Source organism: Rhopalosiphum padi, chromosome 1, assembly GCF_020882245.1.
Source record: "Rhopalosiphum padi isolate XX-2018 chromosome 1, ASM2088224v1, whole genome shotgun sequence".
Classification (NCBI taxonomy): domain Eukaryota; kingdom Metazoa; phylum Arthropoda; class Insecta; order Hemiptera; family Aphididae; genus Rhopalosiphum; species Rhopalosiphum padi.
In genome coordinates, this window is record NC_083597.1 from 91,516,580 (window position 1) to 91,542,186 (window position 25,607).

At 31.0% G+C, this 25,607-nt stretch overlaps 1 protein-coding gene across 8 annotated transcripts in view; it reads left to right on the top strand.

The window, feature by feature from the left end:
- Positions 1-25,607, top strand: part of LOC132929843 (aryl hydrocarbon receptor) — a 53,833-nt gene that overhangs the window by 26,301 nt on the left and 1,925 nt on the right. For 4 of the 8 annotated variants that reach the window (XM_060995456.1, XM_060995448.1, XM_060995471.1 and 1 more), the window contains exons 4-11: positions 17,070-17,185; positions 17,265-17,354; positions 20,467-20,688; positions 20,869-21,059; positions 22,309-22,415; positions 22,622-22,763; positions 22,951-23,496; positions 24,310-25,419. In XM_060995456.1, coding sequence (XP_060851439.1) covers positions 17,070-17,185; positions 17,265-17,354; positions 20,467-20,688; positions 20,869-21,059; positions 22,309-22,415; positions 22,622-22,763; positions 22,951-23,496; positions 24,310-25,419 — 2,524 coding nt within the window. The remainder of the gene's footprint in view (positions 1-17,069; positions 17,186-17,264; positions 17,355-20,466; positions 20,689-20,868; positions 21,060-22,308; positions 22,416-22,621; positions 22,764-22,950; positions 23,497-24,309; positions 25,420-25,607) is intronic. The other 4 variants (XM_060995478.1, XM_060995487.1, XM_060995495.1 and 1 more) reach the window with 2 other exon arrangements.

Consider the following 25,607-nt stretch of genomic DNA (forward strand, 5'->3'; position numbering starts at 1 on the left):
AAAGAATATTATACAATAGTCAATAGTAATCGTATCACATATATATATATCATAATATATGTGAAAGTATGAGTGTGAATTTAGCTTGCAGACTGTAGATACAAAGTTACGTCCCCTCTTCCTCCCGAAATCATCACGTCGTGCGACGTCTACGTGGAATAATGGATTACAATAAAAACAACACAAATAACTTTGCGCTCATTTTACATTAAAAAAATCTCGTGTACACGTTTTCTTTAACTGTATATCCTGAAAATAAAAAAATATACTTGCACTTAATTTGTCGCTCATAATACGTTTTATTTTTCAACAACGAACTTTTGTGTAGGTACCGCATATATATTTTTTTATATTATTTATACGTTGCATAATAATAGAATACCTAATAATACGTAATAACACGGGAAGGGGTTTCGTTGGGCAGGTAAAAAGCGTCGTCGTCGGTTGAGTTATAGGTTCAGTGCCGGCGACGTCGGCGGTGGCAGTGGCGTCCCATCCATTATCCAGATTACGAAATCGGTGGCGGTGGGTCTCGGCGGCGCAAAAGGCTCGAGGAGAATGTAAACGTGTAGGTAGTATATAGCTATATAAAATGTATAAAAGCGAGACCGAGTGGTGGTAAAAAAGTAGCGACGACAGTGGGGCCGAGGGCGAAGGGAAACGTACGAAAACGGGGCGCCGTCGTAAGTTTAATTTCCATAAACCCGCATAATATGTTCGTACGTATATAAATAAACCCTTACGGTACACACATAATATAATAATATACGAGTATATAATATTATTATTACAATATACGCCACGCTTAGATATATATATATACTGTAAGTATATAACGCATACACCGATGTTGTTGTTATTATTATTATTATTATTATTATAATGTACTACCCTCGCCGCGACCGGGGCCTTTTGACGATTTTCCGGTGCTGCCGCCGGCGTCGGGGTCGTCGTGACATTATATATTACGGAGAAAACGGTGCAGTACAGCAAGGGGTGTTTGGTGAACCGTCGGAGAGCGCGCGCGCGGCGCACCGCACCGCACCAATGGGGCGTCGCCGTGCGGCATATAAAGGGATCGCGTGCCGTTCGCGGTCTCGCCCGTATTACAATTTATATACTTACATATTATATATATATATGTGTGTGTGTGTAAACGCACAACTTTCGTTATATATGCGGCAACAACGTAAGGGGGTGTTCAGGGGGGGTGGGGCGCTAGAAAGTCGTATTGATCATTGGGAGCATTGTGTACCTAAGTGTGTGTGTGTGTGTGTATACATAGGTATAAGTGAGAGTATATTATTGTGCGTGTGTTAAAATATACGTTTATACGTATACACGGTTCCTGGTCGTGCCGTTCCCGCCGCTTTTGAGGTCAGACCCCCTTTGCACGGGACGGACGCCCCGCGATTGATTTTCCACAAACGATTACGCAGTATATATAAAATATGTAAGCGCCTACAACATATATTATACAGGCTGACGACACCGGTACGCAAGTTTCAGTTTTAATATTATATACCTGCACGTGTGTACAAAAAAAGTTAGTCAATATTTTATTATATATGTATAATACTAGAATGAATGCGTTATGACATGTATAATGACGTATTGTGAGCGAAAAGTTGAAGTTATCCCGAAATGCCCATTTACCAGAGGCGCCAGGTTTTAAAAATGTCTTGGGAGCGGGGCTCACTATTTTATAAACACATGCACAGTTTTACCTAAATAATTACTATAAATATTACTAATCTTTAAACAATTACTAAAATATAGTTATTTGTTGTTTTGTAATGTTATAGCATTTTAATATTATTAGCAATTTCAATTTTAGGGGGCTGAGCTACACCTTATCCAGCTCATGGGAGGCACAGCCCCCGAGAAACCCTGTACTCGGCGCCCCTGCCATTTACAACAGTTAAGCGTACGCGTGTTTAAGATCACATACGTTTATTCTAAGTGGGTATGCCTACTGTTTATTATATGAGTATACAACTATAAAGTTGTTTTATAGAAACACCCGAATACTTGAAATTTGTATGAGTGCAAATGAAGATTGAGTAAATATTGCGGAGCCCCGTTTAAATACCCAAAAAGAGTTTATTCCAACAACTCAACTATATATATTATTATATAACATTAAAATGATAATTAAATACTTAAATATATAAGTAAGTATTGATTTTAACGGCGAATTGTCGGAATAATTCCGAGATTCCCCCAAACTACTGTACCACGAGTCCTGACTTATCTCGAAAAATCTATACTTAACCTTTTAACCCGGGTTTGCATGTATAAAATGGATCACGATGAATACAAAAACCGATCATTTGTATCTTGTATACACGTATGTATATTATGTGATGTATAATACAGGCCCTGTGGTTTATCTTTAACGTCGTGGTTGTAACAATCTAACTAGCCTCTTAAATACGCGTTTATTGTGTACCGTACGTAGACCGCACGACGAGAAAAAAATATTCAACACCTATACTTTAACTACCTATAGGATTTGTCGTGTTAAATTTGTCGATCCGTCTACTATTTCTTTTTAAATTAGTTTCAAAATACCTATGCTTCTATTTACATATTATACGTGTAACACAATTATTATGTATACATATATTATAAGACGCGAGTTACGTTACATTTTCAACAGTCGAGCGCGGTTATACATAAATATTAATATATTGTTCAAAAACTGAAGTTAATCGTATTAGACGTGTGGTGTTTTTTTCATTTTATCGTCTTATTCTAATTTTACCAAAAACCTTTTGTCCCTGACTCAAGTACAGTGTAACAAAAAATAAAAAACGTATATGTATGTTATATATTCCAAAACTACCGGTTTATGGTTAATCGCGGTCCGATAGAGGTCCAGTGGTTACGGTCGTGTTGGGTTTCCGTTCCGCGTCGCAGAAAAACCAGTCTTGGTAGGGTGCTTAGATGGAAAAAATATATATTCGCCAAAACCAAAGAGATAATCCGTCACAGGTAACTCGATCCGATAGTGTTACCCAGACTACCTTGTCACTGGTTGTCTTTTGAAACAATTGGAACGACCACGACGGGTTCTCGTTTCATTGCGCCCCGGTTTACTCCTTTGGTATATACTATTATGTACAATATAATTACGATTCTTTGCCAATTAATTTTTCTGCTACATACGCATATTATGTCGATAAACAAATTTTATCAGTGAATAATAAAAATAATTACGGTTAAGCTCGATGAATCTAGTACCTAGATCACTGGATAATTTTATATTTTTAATTCAATTTGACAAAAATCAAGAAATTAAACATTATATTAACACTATGGTTTTATACCCGTACCTATATATATATATATATAATATCATTGCCGGTGAGTAATAGAGAGAGTGAAATTGTATTTTATAAAAAAAACATATGCCATATATTTATATAATTATTGTTAATAAAGAAATAATTCATATATTATGTACTTTATAGGTATATACACTTAATTTTTGTTTAAGTTCATTTAAAGAAAAACACTAAGAATAAAGTGTTAAAAGTTTTAAAATAAATTAATATATTATGTTCTTTAAAATTATGGTAATAGGTACCTACCTATTTTTAAATTTTTAAGTCCATGATTTGAATATATTACACTTGAATTTAATAAATAATTATATTTGTATCATGACAATTAGATATTGTACTTTGTTAAATAATTAATTATTTTTGTTTTTTAAATTGAAGTTGAAATAATTTATTATAACTAATCGTAATTAACACAGTTTGAGTACACAAGATTGAAGTATAATTTACATAAATATTAAATATGGTATACAATTACATGATTAAATATGAAATAACTATAAATAATAAATTATATTTCCATGTATCAATTTACATTCAATGTATTATAGATATCAAAAAATTGTCTGGGAGTACCTACATTCTTGCATAAATTATTCGCGTAATATTAAAATATACGTCTTATATTATTATATAAGTACTTATGATGAGTAATTGACTATAGTTAGGTAAAATTTTACTTTACAGGTCTATTATTTAAAATTTGAAATGTGTAGGTATACATATAGTACAATCTGGAGAAAATGTGCATTGCAGACGCGGACACGTTTTTCTATTATATGCATATTATATAGTATACCTATAAAGTATATAATATATATATATATATATAATACATGACAAATTATATTAAAAATGTTATTAAGTTTAATGAAATTTAAACGTAATTTGGTATCTACAATAATATATTAATATATATATAGGTAAAATTTATTATTTGTATAATATAAAGTCGTGATTAATGACAAATAATTTAAAAAATATAAAATCAACATTTGTATATTGTCATAAAGTACAATATTCAAAAAAAAAATGTTTGAACATAAGCAATCCAAGATAAATAAATATAGTACGGTCAATATATATAATATAGTTAAAACCATCTTTAATGAGTTTTTATCTCAGTTTATTTGAAATCATATAAAACTTTATAATATTTTTAATATAATTTGTGATAACTTCAGACGTGTTTATATATAATTAGTGTATACTTTATAGACTTATAATTTATACTAATGTATGTTTATATTTATATAGTAGTATAAAGTTTTGCATTCATAAATTCACATTTTTATTAGACCGTACAATGTATCTGTGTTTCGCATTTTTAATGTACAAGTACAACCATATACAATCTAGAACCACTAGATAAATAAATGTAGTAACTGGTAGGTGTATGGCCCAGTATCTTAAAAAAATAGATGAAGATGATTTTGACGAGGTGACTAAGATTATTATTTAATCTGGAAGTAATGAATCATAGCCTATTTACCATCTATAAAAACGATTTGAAACATGGACGTTTATTTACAAATTACTATTAGTCACGAAAACGTAAATATTTTTCGAAAAGGTTGGTTAGAAAACAATACAATAACACCAATTCTGTTGAAATTATAATCGTAATACTATATTTATATATGAAGTTATTTGTGTGTATAGACGCGTATATTATATGTCGAACGTCGATATTTTATAATGGCGTTAATACTTAACTTATTATTTAGGCCATTAAAGGGTTTTTTTTAGATATTATATTGAAATAAAAAATAAAAATCTGCATTATGTTAAAAAATTTAATTAAATCACATTTATGGTTCGAGGCCCTTCTTATGAGTTCGTCGACTGACATTTACTATAATTTTCCGCCGGGACGAACACCAATAACACGGTGTTTGCGCAAAAACTATACTTACATAGCAACATTATTATACATATATCATACGAAACGTAATGTCGTATATATACGCAAAACACCTCTGACAGGTCTAAAAACCGTGTGAGGCACTTAAGTTTATATATATATATGTGCCTACTATTATTATAGTAATATATAAATGTAGAGTCAGTGTTTATGTATATGTAGGGACGTGTAGGTGGCGAGTGTGGTGGTGGTTCGAAGAGAGAGGAACTAGCGAATTTTGGTTAGTGCGCGGGTGGAAGGGTGGATGTTTCGGGGAAGGCACGGTCGACGACAATGCGAATATCCGGCGGTAAATATAAACGCGGTGACGGGAAACGCCGTCTTTTTCACCCGTCCCGGAACCGGTCAGCAGCAGCAGCAGCAGCAGAGCGGTTCATCGAGACGAGACGATCCCGATTCTCCCTCTCTCTCTCTCTGTCTCTGAACATTTCACCACAATGCGAAAACGCTCTGCGGACGTAATGGACCGCGACCGCGGGGTCCGGTGAGACAACAACAGCGACGGACACTGTAGCAGTTATTGTCATATCATTATTTTACCGTTAAGCGGCGAGCAACTATACGATAATATACCGGTGGGCTACCCTCCAACGGAAAGCTGACACACTCGCGCCGCCCGGCCCATTATGCGCACACGTACATACGACATTTCCATTATTCCGTTCTGTTTGACCGGAACATTAACACACGCGCGCACCGTAAAAGTACATAATATAATACCTACATATGTGTGTGGCAGCGGACACTGATCGACGCTTTTGTGCGTAGAGGCTTTTTGTGTGTGTTTTGACGTTTCGCATATTATATTATTATTATTATATACGCGTGCATAATTCGCGCGCGATCGATTAACTTCCGCAATCGGTCAGCGTATTATTGTTGTTGTTACTATAATATTATTATTATAGTAGAGTAAGAGGGCGATCGCTGTGAAAAAAATAATAATGAATAGACGCAGAACCAGGAAGTTATATGTATAACAGGATTATTCAAAGTGAATTATCCGATGCTTTGCACCTGGCATTCTGGATCGCCTAACCTTAGGTCATGCGACTATACTTCTTTTGGAAATATGTTAAAAATGATGCTGTGTACGTACTACTATTGTCATCAACGACAGAGGAACTAATAAATAGCGGAGTCTATTACAACGAATACGCGATGCATGCAAGTTCTGTGTCGAGTTCCGACTAGATGTTGTAACCTTGTTTGTGTGACCAAGGGAAACCACGTAGAACATTAAATTTATTGGTACCATTATATAAATTTGAAATATTATTTTTTTATTTAATATTTTAATGTACCATAATATGTCACTTTAAACCTAAAAACTAAAATAATATAAACATTTGAAATAGGATGAATCATTTTAAATAACTCTGTGTTATTATGAACGTACTATTTATAGAACATAGATACTACACTGGCCGCCGCCGGCCTACATGCATTTGGCTTCTGTCAATCGGATTTACAAGGTTTCGTTTTGTAATCCTTTGATGGTAAATATTGGGGTAGGCCACACTAAGTGACTCTTGTATGTATATATATATATATATAATATATACGTGCCTATGTATATAATGAGTGTGTCATGTGTATCTCTAGCTGTGTTTTCAATGGTCACGACATAACATCGCGAGTTAAATCGATTTCGTAACTGATACAAAACTGTGCCAAAAACTGTCTCGCATATACAGTTACTTACATAGATTATGTACACACTAATTATAATAACCTAACTATATTTGTTATCTACCGAATGATCTTCCATAAAACACAACATTCAATTAAGTTCAAATTTTACAAATTTTAATACGTATACATTAATTATATTAAGCCTGAGATTAAAAAAAATGTATTCGAAATGTAAATTTAATTTTCTAGAGCAATAGCTGGAGCTATGATGTTTACATGGGGTATAAAGGAGAGCAATGTTATTGGATGCTAATAATAATATTGAACGAGTAAACTTAAATTGTAATATCTATAAAAACGTTTAATATTTATTTAAATATATTATTATTTAAAATGTTCTGAAATATACGCAAAATAACGATGCCGTTAATTAAAAAAAAAAAATATTGTTACTATCATGACATTAATAATTATAAATTATAAAAAATTCACCTCCTATCCAGTTTTTTGAATAATTTTAACTGAAAACAATGCAACATATTTTCAATTTTGAATAAAACTGACTTCAATAAGTATTATAAAATTGGTTCATATACGGTTAAACGGTTTACTTTCTTAAACTATTTACCTAAATATTATTATAATATGTTTGCTCTAAATTCAAGATTTATCTTAGAAAAGTGCTCATTTAAATACTCATAAATTGTAAAAAAAAATAATAATTTTGTAATTAGTTTTATGATATACTTATTACTTATTTATATTTATATTTTTAATTTTCAATACCATTTATTTATTAAAATATACTTTTTAATTTAAATTTAAATATTATAGTTATATTATTTTGTACCCATTTACTTTGTAAACGTTTTTATACATACCTATAAGAATATAAGGCTATAAATACAATGGAAAACATTTGAACAGATTGAACATGCGGTTGTGTCAATTACGATATAATTTGTGGTAAAATATTATAACCTAATACGCCGTAATTCAGTCGGTTCCCTTTTGTTTATACGACGGTTATTATTATTATTAACGCCACGGGGGTAATATAATGAAGAAAGTTACAATTAACAAAAAGCCATAAAGTATAAACGATACAGTCGATATACGCACTCGGTTGGATATTAAAAATATGAGTTTTAATCGCAGTAAACCAACATAACACAACACAATGTGTCTTGAAAAATACGTCGGGCGAATTAAATGCGCTCGTACAATATTTTTTTAAAACATAAACATACCGTTCCTGTGTATGAGATATTCGATTTAAAATGTCCGGTTTCGTAAATACTGTATACACGATCTTAATGAATTCTGTCGAGCGAATAGTGCAGCAATCTTCAAGTTTAAAACAAGTGGGGTACATGAAATAATAATGATACGATACCCAAGAAAAAAATGTATATGGTACATCGTATATAATATTATAATGCTAGCCATATATACAGAGGTACATTTATTATTATTCTTAAATGTGTATCAATGAATATGCCGCCACAAGGGGTCCTTCAGCCAAGCATATATCGCTAATTATTAATGAAAAACGGAGCATTACAACAGGTTGAGTAGGCGAACGGTGGCTAACATAATTTTGTTCCGACTGCGTAGCCAATAATGTATCGTGTCCCACAATAAAACAATATTCCAGGAGTCGACAGACGGCTACGCCGGCAGCCGTTTCAATTGTATACGATATACACACACACAAATACACATTATTAAAATATTATGCATGTGCATATATCGATATTAAAACCGACTAAACTAGTTTGTATTATTAATTATTATTGTTATTATTTGTTAAATAAAGATATATAATATACCGTATACGCATGTAAAACTTTTTGTAATTTCACAAAATTTAGTACAACGTTGGACACGCGTGGGAAGTACAATTTGTCAGTGCCCATACATGTAATATATTATATAATATATACCAAAAATCAAAAACAATAATTTCTAATATACATATATTTATACGTATGTATATTTTATATAAATCCGTGGCATTTTGAATAGATATCATCGTCAAAATATTTAAGTACTAAATTTTTGAGAAATTAACACTAAAAAGATATTTTAATGCATATAACACGATGCGTCTGCGCATCGGTAGGTATATATTCAGCCTTCAGAGAGAGGTCACAACCAGACAGGTCTTCCGAAGGACAGTATTATAATTATTATAACAACGTTTATTATAATTAAATGCATTTATACTATTCTATATAGATATATGATATTAGATTAATATTTGAATGTTTAATAAACTATTATATAACCTATGTTATACTTATTACTTATCAAAGTAAACACATTCTGCAAAATCTATTGGATAATGAACTGTCATACATAATTATACATTTATACCTGGTTATATTAAAAATCATTCCGATACAATCATTGAGAAAATTTTTTAATAATCACTTATATAGATTTTGTGCAATAATTGCTCCAATTATAAAAAAGTAATATAGAATATTTATAATTATGTTACGTTTTCTTTACGATTTACTCATACCACTATACATTTAATATTTATCCTATGGACTGTGACTTACAGAAGTCCTGCTATATTAAATACTATTTACATGGAGTCTGTGGATATTTTTATACAATGTTTTCTTATGTTATATAACAATATATAACTATTTACATATTGATAATTATTTACAATAATTTACAAACAATTTTACCAGAACGTGATTACAGAAAATTTAAAAATACCATACTCTTGTGATGTCACTTCATGCAAAAGTTTATGTATATCATATACTATATATGGGCAATTACATATTACTACAATACTTATACTGGCTACTGAACTACTGTATGCCCTTCAGTACAATAGTAAAACTTTGAATATGTATTAAATATCTATATTTACACATCACATGTCAACACAGCGTTGCATAAAACACATTTTTAGGATAATAACAAAATAATATTGCATTATAGCTTACCGGCCCGGATTTAACATCTGGGTTTATTTTTCATCAAATGAAAAACAATTTACATTTTTTTTTTATAAAATGCCAGTTTTCAATTCTTATAAGTAATAATACTTATTGAATTTTAAATCTTATAACATAATTTTTTTTGTATACGTACTTATGTATTAAAAAACTGTAATAGAAATATTTTGGCTTTATAAAATTATACAATACTGAGTACCTATTATTATGTTAACTTTAATTTTTTCCATTTAATATGTAGTATGTACAAATCAAAACCTATTCTAAATACGTATAATTTTAACAAAATATTTTCGGCATAGGTACATATATTATATAGGTAAATTAGGTATATGGTCGGTACTGACAGTGGCTGGTAATTATTCTCGCAAGCTGACCCTGTCAATTATTATAATACGGTGTGTAATTTTTAAGGCATGTGCGAGGGTGCCCTTGTAAAAGTTTTTGAACCGTGACTATCGAAAGGGTGGTTTATTCTGGGGAATAATGCTAATTAAAATATAAGAATATTCATAAAAAAAAAAATAATGATAATAATAATTTCGTACCAACTTTGTATAAACTTTGAGTGCTATTATAAAAAAATTATGATAGAACAAGTTAGTTTATGGTTTTTATTCACCTGGGACAAAATGTTTTATGACTATCGCGTAACATGTACGAGATTAAAAACAATGAATAATAATATAATAACTACAATTATGTATTTTTGAAAGGTTTTTTACGTTATACCATGCGAAAGAGACCCCCTCGGGTACGCCAAAACAAACTAGTACCTGGTCCGAATGGTCGAGATTCATTTACATTACAGCGTCGTCGACTAGGTGCAGAAACGCTACTGTGAGTTATGCCCACAGGAAACCGGTCGGTGTGCGGCCTGTGTTTTATTGTATATACATATTATACGCGCGTATATTATGTATACTCGTAAAATAATAATAATACCTTAGGCGTATATATACTGTATATATACGTATTAATTATTATTATACAGTTGAACGGACAGCAGAAAAAAAGGAAAGAGAGAGACGACAGCGATATAGACTGGCCCTGCTGCTGTAGCAACAGCAGCAGCAGCAGCTGACGTGTGACCGTTTGGGACATGATAGCGGGCCGCTGGTAATTACACCTAAGCCGTATAGGTATAATGTCCTAATGACAGATATAAATCAAACGACCAGATGTTTTGGTGGCAGGCACCCCCTCCCACACCCCCCTTTTACCTTCCCCGCGATGATGTCATCGCCCCCCCCTCATGGTATACGCCTTCTTTCCCTAGCTGGTTGGAAATTAATTACTTTAAATTGTAATTGTTTTTTTTTTCGTTAAAGGATCTATTATATAAGTCGAACACTATACGTACTATAACAATAACTGCGACTGCAACTTACTGTACATGGTATTATGGCATCATAATATTATGAGTCCAATAATGTAGACTGCGTGTATATGCATTTGAGTTACTTACTCGTATACACTATATTATGCTACAGATACATATAAACATCTTATTATAATATAACTGAAGGTAGAAACTACAAAGATTTAATTATAATTCGAATATTTTGAAGTATCAATTTTCTGTATTGATTTCGCAAATTAGTTGTCAACAATATAACTTAAAGGTTTTCGTACGTATTAATGTATATATATGAACATGTAGAAGTTATAGTATTAGCTGTGTTTCGAACTAACCAAATTATTTTGCGGTCATGTTATACATGACAAAAAAATAACTTAAAAGAAACCGTATAAAAACATGGGAATGTTTTGGTTTCCATTCCTAAATCGGACGTATTCGCGATACCGATGTTTTTTAACATTGTGATGAATGTATTTTATATAAAACAAATAGTCAATAATATCAATTATTCTAACAGTTCGATGTAGTACTGCAGAGTAACTACTGTAACTACAGTTTACTAAAATACCCGTAATTCGTACGAGACTATAAATTACACACACGTCTATACTTACTATTATCACGTAATGTATCACGTCTTGCATTCTGCTGTAACGAGAATGAAACACTAGCAACTGATCAAATATACATACGGTTATATTCTACCACAACAGCTACTTTACATTGTATTTTATGGTTGTCTAAAACTCTATGTGGTCTCGTAAGTCATTGATTTCGTTCGGTATTTGTACATGTTTATCTAGTGATGTTCTCGAGTAATATTTTTATGTTTATTTATAATATCCGTACGATACTACATATTATATAGAAACTTATTATTTTTTCAACAAAAATTAAATTATTACTTTAATTTGTTTCTTGTCAATTCGTTTTATTTAAATAAACAACTCATAATTCAATAATAATATCGTTTCTATATTTCATTTTTTAATTATAATACAATAGTAATATTTTAGATATAACTGACAATAATTTACATGCTCCTTATGAGTTTGCATAATTATTGTGTTAACATTACATATTCTACGCTGAACTTTAAATTTTAAAGACAAAAAAAATTTTCAGTTTCGTTTTGTAATAAGTACCCAAATATGGTCTGCCTAATTTTATATTTCGGTAGTTTTTACGCTAAAAGTAAAAATTCTATTCATTTTCAATAGAATAATAAAATTACATAATTTTAAGAAAAATACTATGTAAAAACCGTTTTTTTTTAAATAAAAAAAAAATAAAATTACAAAAAAAGTTATGCCAATCATTTGTTTTTTAATATTTTTACAAACCAGGTACAAGAAATTGATATATTTCATATATTATATTAGTCTTACGAAATAGTTAGTGTATTATTGTATTGTGATCATTATTTTTATTTCTCTAAGCACAATTAAATCAATATTTTACCATTTTTAAATAATTTATAAATATATAAATTATAAATTTGCTTATAATGCTTAATTTGCATATGAGCTTTATGGATTATGAGAGTTAATACTCTTAAAAAATATATTTATATTATCTATATACTTTTATATTTATTTTAACAATATGGGTATACGTTTGTATTAACTTAGCAAATTAAAAAAAATGTTGGTTGAATTATTAATAATATTAATTAATCAAATTATTTACCAACTTATTTTTATTCACTTATAATACAATATTTATTAATTTAAATGAAAAAATACATAAATTATAGAAAACAAATGGATGTGTTTAGTGCATTCATGGACAATGGACACCGTGTGTTTATTAATGTTTTCATTAATTAATAGAACCATTATCCTAAATATATTCTATACTAATATACTGAATGTTTGAGTTGGTCGGTAATTTAGAATAACAAATAATTTTATAAAATTACCTAAGTAAAGTTAAAACAAAGGTAATATATAATTTAGAATCTATTGGGTATTTAAATGTTTAACTTTAAACTACGTAAATATCAGATTTGTATTTTAAATTACTTAATTTTATTTATCATGCAATTAATAGTTATTTTTTATTAAGCCTATTATATATTTTATACGTATATATATGTATATTATATTATTTTGAGAAATGTTTTAAGTTGAATTTTTTTTAAATCAATAATTCATCTACTTGTGTAGGCACATTCAATAAAATATATTTCTTTAAGTTGTAAATCTTTACGTTTCTCGATAAATTTAAAAATATTCCTGATTGTAATAAAATAAAACTAAATTCAACGTCTAAAAAGTCTATACTAGTTAAATCGTACTAACTTGCTCGTGCATTGAATTAGGCAGATTTACTTTTTAGTTCAAATTCTAAACGGTATCCATGTAAGTTATCTCTTTTATTTTATTTAATATACACACATATGACATATTATATAATAAAATAAAAACGATTAAATAAAATAAAATTAAAACGATGTTCTAAATCATTGAATTAATAATCATAATTAACTAGTATGTTTGAACAGATAGAATTGATGATAGATTCAATGTCTGTCAATTTTTTTCTTCAAAACATAAATGTAACTTTTAAAACATCTAATACCAACAATAATAATAATATGAAAAAATGGTGCGTGGTGATCGGTGCAAATTCCACAGACGTAGTTACAATTTTACTCTCATTTGGCATTTAAATAATGTGTTTGTGTGGGCTAAATATATTATTTACACATATAATATAATACATAAGTATATATATAATATATATAAACATATACTAAATATCATTATATACTACATAATTCACAATGCAGTTCCCACACGTCGATATTGTAGAAAGAATAGGACGCGTGTGGTGTTGCGGGGTAATACACCGCGGAGGGAATAAAACATCTCGAAAGTCATAAAAAGATATATGATATTATTTTTATTACAATAAACACGCCGTGATCGCAGCTGGATAACGTCATGTTCAAAATGACCACGATAATTTTTTACAACATAATACGTCTTCACCCTTGATGTATCTGGGACTTCATATCCGGCGGCGGCAATGGCTGCAGGGGGGACGAAATCCAGTTTACGTGATATTTCGCCGAAATATTATTTTTCGAGCACGCGTACCGATATATGTGTATACGTAATACGTATAAATATATATATATATATATATACGAGTATTATGTATAATATATGCACGTATTATATATAAAGGTAGGCAGGCAGGTATGTACTACCTGGTGGCGGCAACGATCCGGAGAAGTGATCGGTAGCGGTGAGAGAGAGAGAGTGGAACAAGGGAGACACAAATCGTTTATTTGTGACCGAAGGGGTGGTTGCGGTGGATAGGGGATGATTTGTTTTGACGCCAGGTGCCCATGGTAACTGAATTACATAAACAGCCGCGGTGGGATCGCGTGCCACGAACGGTTTTTCGACGCTGGCACCCTCCCCTAGCGATAACCCCTCTTCACTACTACCTACCAACATCAATTCTCCAACACCCACATGTGCAGCCAATGATACAATGTATATGCGTAATATATAGTGTGTATATGCCTGCGAAAATGCGGCATAGGATGAAACATGTGAAAGCCGAGCATGTCGTCGCGCGTGCGTCGCCTGGTGATTGTAGCGGCGGATTAGTCTCTCTTAATAGTTTTATTTGTTTTATTTTTTATTTTAAAAATCTGACATGTGATCTATTTATGTCACTTTACAAACGGATTGCCGGTCGCGCGGTGAGAAAAATAATTTCATCGCCAACGTCCTTTCTCCACCCTTTCCAACTTGCACACGCTAAAGTTTCCCTCAGAAACTCAAACGCATATATAATTTTTGTAAACATAGGAGTATATAGGTAGTTACTATGGTAAGCTTAATAAAATCGTACGTCATGGGCAAAGTTTATGAATCCGGTTTTTATTACATACGGAATTATGGTTTTTTTCTTATTTATTTTTTTATGTGTATATATATGTACATATAATATATACGTACAACTGATAATTCATAAATAATAAAACATTCATACCATCCAGGCAAAGACCGCTGTGTACACAATAATAAATAATTTTCGTCCGGTTAATTAAAGCAAAACCACTGAAAGACTGTCGGGATAAAAAGGACGAACAAATGTGTAGAAGAGAGTGAGTGAGAGGTAGATGGAGAGCAGGATGAAAAGGGTACGCATACAGACCGAAGAGTTAGAGGTAATAAACTAGGCTCGTTAGTTGTCGTTTTAAGGTGGGGCGCCGATGGGTTACGATTTGTTTGGGATGTAAATAAGCCATCACCAGCGGGCGGCCGATAATTTTTATCATTATTTATTTATTTGTCTTTTCATTATTTATTTACTATATGGATTTATTGCGCAAAGCACACACCGCGCGATTTGCTTTTTCAGGGTTCTTTTTTAACGAACATGGCGCTCCAGTGGAGAGAAAAAAATGCAATAGATCACTTATTTTTTATAAAAACCAAAAAAAATTTACATATTATTCCCACGCCTAATTTTAATGATTTTACAGTTTTAAAAAAATAAAATAAAACATTTCGAATGCCTCGAATAAAGATACTTAACATACTAAAATGTATACATACAAAAATAGTTTTATTATTTCATTCAAATTCAATAATATTTTATTTAATGGCTTTCGAAACCTCATATTATATATAAAAAAAACCACTAAAAATAGTTACTATATTTCCAACCCAGTCACACAGATCTTTAAAAGATCTTTTCAGTTTTACATAAGTTACAGTTTAAAAAATCTAACACATGCTAATATTTTTCAATCGATAATATAACATGGATAATAAATAGTCAAAATAGAAAATATAACTATTTAAAATATATTTGTACGACAAGAAATTCCAATATACTTTATTATTATGTACCTATGATAGTAGGTACAATTTAATTATGTAGATGAGAAATATAATATAAATATATACACACTCGTAAAAATGATAGTAAGTGTGAACCATACTACTAAGCAAGACTTTTAAGATTTTTAATTATTGAGTATAATGTTAGTAACTTGATTGATTTAAATCAGAGTACGTACATAAAAAAAAAACAATAACGAATGAACAAAATACATAAATGGTCTAATATTCATTGCTGACTATTTTGTAACGTCATGCCTCGAGTAATCTGGATAATTTTGACATTGGTATGCAAATTATCGACTAGTATTACTATAGCAGTTAACTTAAAATGCATGACAATAAAGAGTAGATTTACACTCGTTTCGATTTTATTAGGATTAAACAGCAAGGAAATCATAGAAAAATCTGATTAAAATGTTTATGTTGTCAATACCGGTTTTAAATTTGTATTCTATACGTCCGTATTATTTATACAAAATAAATCTCGATAAATATGTATTGGGCAATTCGCCAAATAACATTTTATAATGGTTTCAATTAACATTTTGTGTAATTCGTGATATAAAGTTACGATATGAAGTTATATGGTGTTACATTGAAGATCAAACCAGCTTAACCTGCACGTAGTCTAATCTTTATGTGTATGAACCTATATATACTGAACAAAATAAAAATGTCGTATTTATGCTGCTTCAGGACTTATTTAAATTTTGAATTAAATGTTATAGCAACGACATATTCTATAGCTAATGATACCACGCGTCACGCGTGCATATGTAAGCGTTGGAGTATAGATAAATATCAGTTTCAAATTGAATCATCATACGAGGGTGTACTTATTAATATAATAGGTAGTTGTTATACGGATGACTGACATAATTTCTGCTACTCATGGTGTTATTAATAGCATTTTAATGTTTTATTTTTTTTTTTTTTTTACAGTTACTATGCACAAGTCCAAAGAAGAACAAGCTAATGTTACCAGCTCCCAGTACCAACGTTCCAGGACGTGTCCGGAGCCACATCATTTGTACTTGGACGGAGATATGTTCCTACAAGTAAATAATTAAATTCAAACTTTAACGATGATAGAACAATAATAATTTTAATATAAAATCTAATTTTTTTTTCATACAGGCATTAAATGGCTTTTTAGTGATGCTCACCTGTGACGGAGAAGTTTTCTTTGCGACGCATACAATAGAAAATTACCTTGGCTTCCATCAGGTAACTTAAAATAGGACTATTTATTTACATATATACATACATGTATAATAGATATTATGTTTCTGTTTAATTTAAAAAAAAAACATATTTTTCATTTATTTATATTACTTTGTTACGTTTAACAGCTTAATACACGTTTGATTTTAATCAATTCATCATTTAAACCATTATCATGAAAATGTATTAAAAGCCGATAATCAATAGATTTATTAAAAATGTTGGTATAAACATGTGTAATAAAAGTAGGTACCTACATAATATTATTATAGCAACATTTCAACAGCTGCGTCTGTATACACGTGGGTACAATATAATGGGTCATGCAGATGTATTCTAACAAAAAAAAAATATTATATACACTTATATACGCATATATCATACGATATATATCAATATACCTATGTGTATAAAAGACACTTTCATTGTTATTGTTTTTTTTTAATTATGTTTTATTATGGTACTAATTTTTAACTGTCAAATTAATTGAACATTTATAGCACCACATAAGCACATATGTAGACAACATTTGTAAAGGTACAAAGCAATATTATTAAAGTATAACTTTTTTTAAATGAGAAACTCTCAGATGCATGTAATAAAGTATATTATAAGCTAAATGTAGGTATTTATGTCAATTGGTACTTTAAAATTACGACGCTTTTTAGATAATACTAAAAATAGTCAACAATAAAATAAAATAGCAATAGAAACCTTTAGAGGTTTTATAAAGTGGCGATTTACTATTGGATCGATATAAAAGTTAGAAAATAATATTATTACTTAATAATTATTATAATTTATAATAATAAACATCGTTTTAGAAACAAATTATAAATATACACAATGTGTAATTGATAATTTATATTGTCTTCAAATTGATTTTACTCTAATGTGAATGGATTATATCAGAAAAATTAACAAACCTACAAAATATGTATATTATGGACAATGGTTTTATGTTTGCTGATATTTACAGAAATTTAACAGAAAATAATAATATAATAAATATTTTTAACTTCACAAAATTATATAAAAATAATAATTTATAAAGTGCTTATAATTTTAAACAACAGTCCAAATTTCCTAATAGTCGCCGTCAATCGCCGGATTAAAGATAATAGCGTTGTCCGGTTATAGAATATTTAAAATAGTTCGTTGTTGTGTAATATAATTCAATATAGTGGGATATTATTTTATTTATATTAGAAATATTTATCACACAGTGATTAAAGTCAAACAGATTGCTGTTGATGAATGATGATTATTAATACATGAAAATGTCGACCTTTGTCCTTTTCAAAGGTTTAATTAAATTAATTATATAAGTCATTTAAGATATAATGCGTGTTATACTATGATAGACGATAGTCCATTACCTTGTGTCCTAAACGCCCAACAGCGTAACTAATAGACTTCATTGATAAGACAATATGAATAAGACTATAATAACAATACAACATTGAATATATGCGATAAATTAAAATATCATATTTTGGATTTATTTTTTTGACATTATAATTTTTAGAAAATATTAGTTTTAAAGAACTTATTTTAGGGCTTAATTTTATATAACAAGATCGCTTACCTTTATCTAAAAGGTGTATGGTGCCAGCTTTTACGACCTTATTGAAATAATTAATAATTAATAATTAAAACATTAATCTTTTTTAAATAACTCTCTCATAGAATAAAATTTTGGTGAATTAGGTACACCAACATCCTACACGATATACTCGGATTACCTTAATATTCAATATTCATTCTTTTTATTCTAGTCAAGCAAATACAGTATTGTGTATAAGGTATAACTAATATTTTTATGGTGGAATTAGAATATTAGTAGGTATACATTAATTTGAGCTATTATTATATAATATAATTACTTTAAAAAAAATATAGAAACTTTTTAAACAAAAATGAAATAAGTTGTAGTTTTATTCACATATAGTATTTATACCAACCCTAGTACTTAATTATTATATATGTACTAAGAATATTTATTTTAAAGCTATCACGAATAAAATGAAACGTGTTTTAATATCAATGTTCGTGTTATTAGCTAGTTAAAGAAAATACAGACATTTTATCGCATTTTCGAACACTGTTGATCCACTTTTCTACAAGTTACAAATAAACGAATTGAAAGTAACTTAAAATTATAAACAGTAAATACGATTTTAACGCTTGTCAATACTTTTCGTATTTTTAATTGCCATTAATTTATTAAAAATGCTAATTTTGAAAATTATTTAGTATTTACTGATTTATATCTAATTTTTGCTCAATACTAGTGGGTAAGAGGTGGGAGTAACCAAAGGGAAACTAGAGAACATGGTGTGGTCAGTGAACCGTGTTTCCTGCAACCGCGTGCACATTTTAATATTAACCCGCTAATTATTATTACTCACAATTCCAATTGTAATACTTTCTTTTTTTGTTATAGATACATAAATATAAAAATATCATTTTTACTTTATAACTTAAGTGAGCAGTCAACATTTTACGAATTAATAGATATGAATATGCATGACGACCGTATTAAAATCTATTCTACCAACCTACCACCGTATATACGATTTTAAAAGAAGGTTTTGAAATTTTGATGTGCACTATAAATGGCACAATTAGATAAATAAAAATAAAATACGCAAAATTAATTTTAATTATAATGACGATTTTTGAAATAAAAACAAATAATAGTAAACTCATAAGCTCTTCATAAAAAAAAATATAGTCTTCATAATATATTTTATTATAAATTCAATGTCGTGGCAAGTCTGATATTTCAACCACAATATGGTTAAATAACTCCGAAACGCTCTCTACTATAATTATCAATAAGCAAGGTACATTAACAATAATTAAAAATATTTTTATTTAAATTTTTACTGAAAAAAACGACAACAGTATAAAATTTAAGGAATTTTTTACTTTTGTTTAATGGTTATATCTAAAATGACTTCATGTTGTGTATAATAGGACATTTATATTATTCGATTTAAAAGTGATAATATAAACGTCGATATTCTCTCTCGAAATATTCATGTTGTTGTAATACTCGTATATTAAGTATGTTCTTATCATAACGTTATCATTTGGCTTGATTTCACAGTCTGACATCGTTCACCAGTCAGTCTACGAGTTAGTGCATTCTGAAGACCGAGAAGAGTTGCAGAGACAACTCATGTGGAATTCAGCCATACCCACAGAACCGGGGTCGCCGTCTCCATCCATCACATTGCACGAGGCTTTGCACCCGGATAACGGCCGTCTGTTGCAGCGTAGTTTCACCATCCGTTTCCGGTGTCTGTTGGACAACACTTCCGGTTTTTTGGTAAAATAAAATTACAACAGCGACAATAATAATAATGCATAACATAATATTATATAATATAATACTTTTGTCACAATTACTGTAATTATACAGCCGCATTTTATTTTCGAGTCTTCTTCATTTGTGCAATAATATGATAATAATAAATACCTATAACTGGTTTTTTTTTTTTTTTTATAGAGACTGGACGTTCGCGGACGGATCAAAGTAATTCATGGCCAAAACCGCAAGTCAGACGAACCACCACCATTAGGCCTGTTTGCACTATGCACGCCGTTCGGCCCACCGTCTTTACTTGAAATACCGCACAAGGAAGTCATGTTCAAGAGTAAACATAAGCTAGATCTCAGCCTAGTGTCTATGGACCAAAGGTTTGTGTTCATACGTCTTTATTAATTTTCTGTTAAATTTTTAAAGTTCTAATTTTATTTTTTTTGTCACAAACTATTTACAAAATCTAAAAAGTATTAAACGCGAGTATTCTCTTAATATATTACCTATTAGAGCAGTGCTTCCTAACTTAAGGAGCATGTATACATTTTTGAGGAAGTGCAAGCTGTCACCACGAAGTACAATTTGTATTTATTTAATTATTTTTAATTTACAATGCAGGGAAATAATGAAAATATTAATAACGACCGGTTACCGGTAGATTGCGAGTATTTATATTTTATAGTTTATTCGTGAAGTATACAAAAAAGGTGATACTATATTTTTCAATTTATAGTTGGGGTCGTGAGATTATAGAAAATTCCCGAATGTGACGTAGTATTGGAGAAGTTTAGAACCACTATATAAGAGTAATTGTTTTAAAAATTTAATATTCATCATCTCAAAAAATGTTAATTTTTTAAAAATATTTTCTAACATAGTTTGAAGTTATTGTTAACTAGATATTTTATTATTTTATAGTTTTGTAATCTTCTTAATTTTATGATTGACATTATAGTAATATATATCTTAGATTCTAAGTGGAGCTTCTATGTATTTTTGATTTTTCTAGTGAATTTCAAAGTTTTGCAAAATTCTGCAACCATCAATGACCTTTAAAACTCGATATTATAAGATTTTTTTTCTTGCATTACTACAAAAGATAACAAAAGCCAAAAAAAAAGATTTATTACTCTGTTTAAAATCTATAAAAGCAGAAATTAAATAATTTCGCATAGTTATGAAAAAATCTAAAATTTTGATGTATAATTAAAAAATTAGTGATATTTTTATAAAAAAATAATCTTAAAAAATAGTCATTTTTCTCAAATAATTATAATATAATTTCGAAATATTATAGCTCTTCTAAGCTATTTTTAGACATTTGAATATTCGATTTTTTTTAAACTTTATTCGATTTTTCTTTTGAATATCCATTAAAACATTTGAAATCTTATTAGTTACATAATATTAAAAATACAATCTTATATATTTTTTAAATTTAATTAATAGATATTTCATAAGGTGATGAGTGATTTCTGTTAATAGAATTGCACCGCATTATATAATTATAACAATATAATTTATATTATAGTGTATACCTAATTGTAATACATTGTAAATTAAATTAAATAATAAATAAATAATTTAAAAAAAAAATTAATATTAATGAACATAAAATTTTTTTAGAGGCAAGTTATTATTAGGTTATTGTGATTCCGAACTCGCTAATATGGGAGGATACGACTTAGTCCATTATGACGATTTAGCGTACGTGGCGAGTGCCCATCAAGAACGTAAGTGTTTTTATATTAGATATTTCATATTATACATTAATACAGAGATAGATATAAATATTAGATAATATTAGTATTTTTGAAATAAAAACGCAATTAAATTTCTACAGTTTTCTTTAAGAAAATACATTTTAAAAATAATCGTAAATTAAATAACTTGAAATGTTTGAATGTTTCTTAAAAAAATATGTTCATTATTTTATTAGTATTGAAGACTGGAGCATCAGGAATGATAGCCTATAGGGTTCAGACCAAACCCGGCACGTGGCAATGGCTACAGACTAGTTCCAGATTAGTTTACAAAAACTCAAAACCTGACTTTGTAATAGGGACGCACAGGCCTTTAATGTAAGTATTTATACGAAATAATTATGATGAGTATTTTTTGTCTTTAGAAGAAATAGTCAAATAAAAATACGTTTATATTAAAATTTGAATGTAAACGCCACACTATATACGTGACAAACGCCATGCGTAATATATATTGATCTGTGGACTGACATAATATAGCATATTTTGTATGCCCCGTTTACAGGGAAGAAGAAGGACGCGATCTATTAGGCAAGCGGACCATGGACTTTAAAGTCAGTTACTTGGATGCGGGCCTCACAAATAGCTACTTCAGCGACTCGGAACAACTGTCCGGCTCGTTGTCGGCATCCACCAACGCCGCCGTCGCTGCTGCGTCCACCACCGGTGCCTCCGGTACAACTGGGACGGCCGGTCAAACGCAACCGTCGCAGCCTAGACGCCGGTACAAAACGCACCTACGAGACTTTCTGTCAACGTGCCGGACAAAGCGGAAACTGTCGGCAAGCACCGCTACACCGGCACCGACAGTGGCGGCAACCGTCGCCATCGAATATCCGGCGGCTGTCCAGGCGCCTCCGGTGCCCACCGTACCATCTAGTGCCGACGTCCTTTACACAAACCTAAACACGGCGGCGTTGTATTCGGCAGGACCATACAACGGGGCAGTAGTCGCTGATAATGGTGGATACCACCAGACAAATTTCCATCAGACCCTCTACGATACTCGAATACCGTATCTAACGGCCACAGACAACCTGTTTCAATACAGGTAAAATCTAAAAATATATATAATGTTTAATAATTATATTTGGTTTTATGAAAAAAGGATAGGTTAGGCCTTTTAATAATTTAATACATTTTTTTTTACACCAAATAAACTAAATATCATATTTTCGAACACTTCGATTTTTTGTACAATTTAAAAATTATTATGTGGTCAAAGTGATGTATAAGCTAATATTCTTTCATAGAGAACCCTCATTCTCACTGTTAATCAGATAGTTTTTTGAAAAATATTGACGCATTTAAATTTTAAATAAACATTTGAACGAATAATTACTGCATAGTCATTTAACTTTTTTTTACTAAAGATATGTCAATAATAATATATTTAGATGATATGGGTAATCTAAAAATTATGACTAATATAAATTTATCAATATTTTGTTACTTTTATAAAATTACCTGAATATAATAAGTATTAAACTAAATGTTAAATCTATTTTTTATTCTATGTAAAACCACTATTAATACACAAATTTAAATAACCCAAAAAATTACTCATTCAAAATTTGACTTGGATGTACTAAAATGTTCGAAAAAATAATTTAAATAACTACAGTAGAAAAAGATATTTCCATTAAAAAAAAATTAATTAGTATCACTTTTTAAATTGCATTCAAATTCTACAAAAGTATACAAAAATATGATGTTTAAGTATAGTTAAATTCTTAAAACTTCTTATACTTAGTCAGAATCCAAATAAATTGATTGTCAAATGATAAGAAGAGAGTGAATAATGTTTGCTGAAACGTCCAATAAATATATATTCCTCGTTATTATAAGTTATTTAATTTTTCAGGCCTTTGGGAAACTATTACACCGAATATCACACACCGGCAACTACACCATACATGGGCAATGGATTTTTGGACATAAATCCCAGGGGACCACCCGTGCAGTGTGGTCTGCCCACCTACGATCAGCTGACCACGGTGACGACGACGGCTGTGGGTGGTAGGGATTGCGTAGACAAGTTGTATGGATCATCACCAGTGGTGTCCATGGATCATCACCAACAACAACAACAGCAGCAGCACCTACACCACCAACAACAACACCATCACCAGCAGCAGCAGCAGCAGCAACAACAGCAACAACAAAGCGCAGAAGATAACATCGGAAAATGTCATATGGATACCTCCACGGCCGCTGCCGCCGGTCTACCGTACCTGGTACCATTATGCGACGTTCAGTTTCGCACGAAGAGCTCCTCGCCGCCGGTGCCGAATGGTCTGAAAATTGAAGACTCGAAATCCGAATACGGAATGCAATCGTCTGATTCGGACGTCCCCAGGCAAACGGTACTCATGTGGGGCACGTGTGTAGGGGACTCTTCGTCGTCGTCGCCGCCCAACCAATCGCCGGGCGGCGGCGGCGGCGGGGGCAACGGTGGTAATAATAGTAACGGAAGCGGCGGCGGCGGCGTTGGCGGCGGTGTTAATGGCAGTGGCAGTGGAACGGGAGGAGGTGGTGCTGGTTGTGCCAACGGTGGTGCTGGTGGTGGTGCTAGCGTAACTGGAAATGTAGGTAGTGGTAGTGCCGGTGGCGACGGTGGTGGTGATCCCAGGACGTCGCCGCAGATCAACGGCCATCCACCGTCGCCGTACGTGCAGCGGAAGAAAATGTCACCACCCGCGCCGCAACAGCCACCAACCGGAAGTCCGTCTGATCAGCTCTGCAAGTCACACCTACAAACGGACATGCCAGGCACACCACCTAGCCCCACAGCGGCGGCCGCGGCAGCAGCCGCATACGCTAACCATCATCACTACCATCACCAAAACCAGTATCATCACCACCATCATCATCAGCAGCATCATCTGACCGGGGGCCCTGAGGTATGGACACCCCCGCACGCGCACCCACCACCACCTCCACCGCACCACTTCTATGCTTATCACCACCACCAGTGAGTGTTTTTATTTTCGAGCACAATCGTGTGCAGTGCGATCGAATCCAAAACTCAAATCATTTTTAACGATATGCATTCTAAACATGATGAAAAAACTCGAAAAGAGTTGATCAGCGAATATATATTTTAAGTTATTAAAAAATAACATTTGAAACTAATTTGATTACTAAATTAATTGTTTTTAA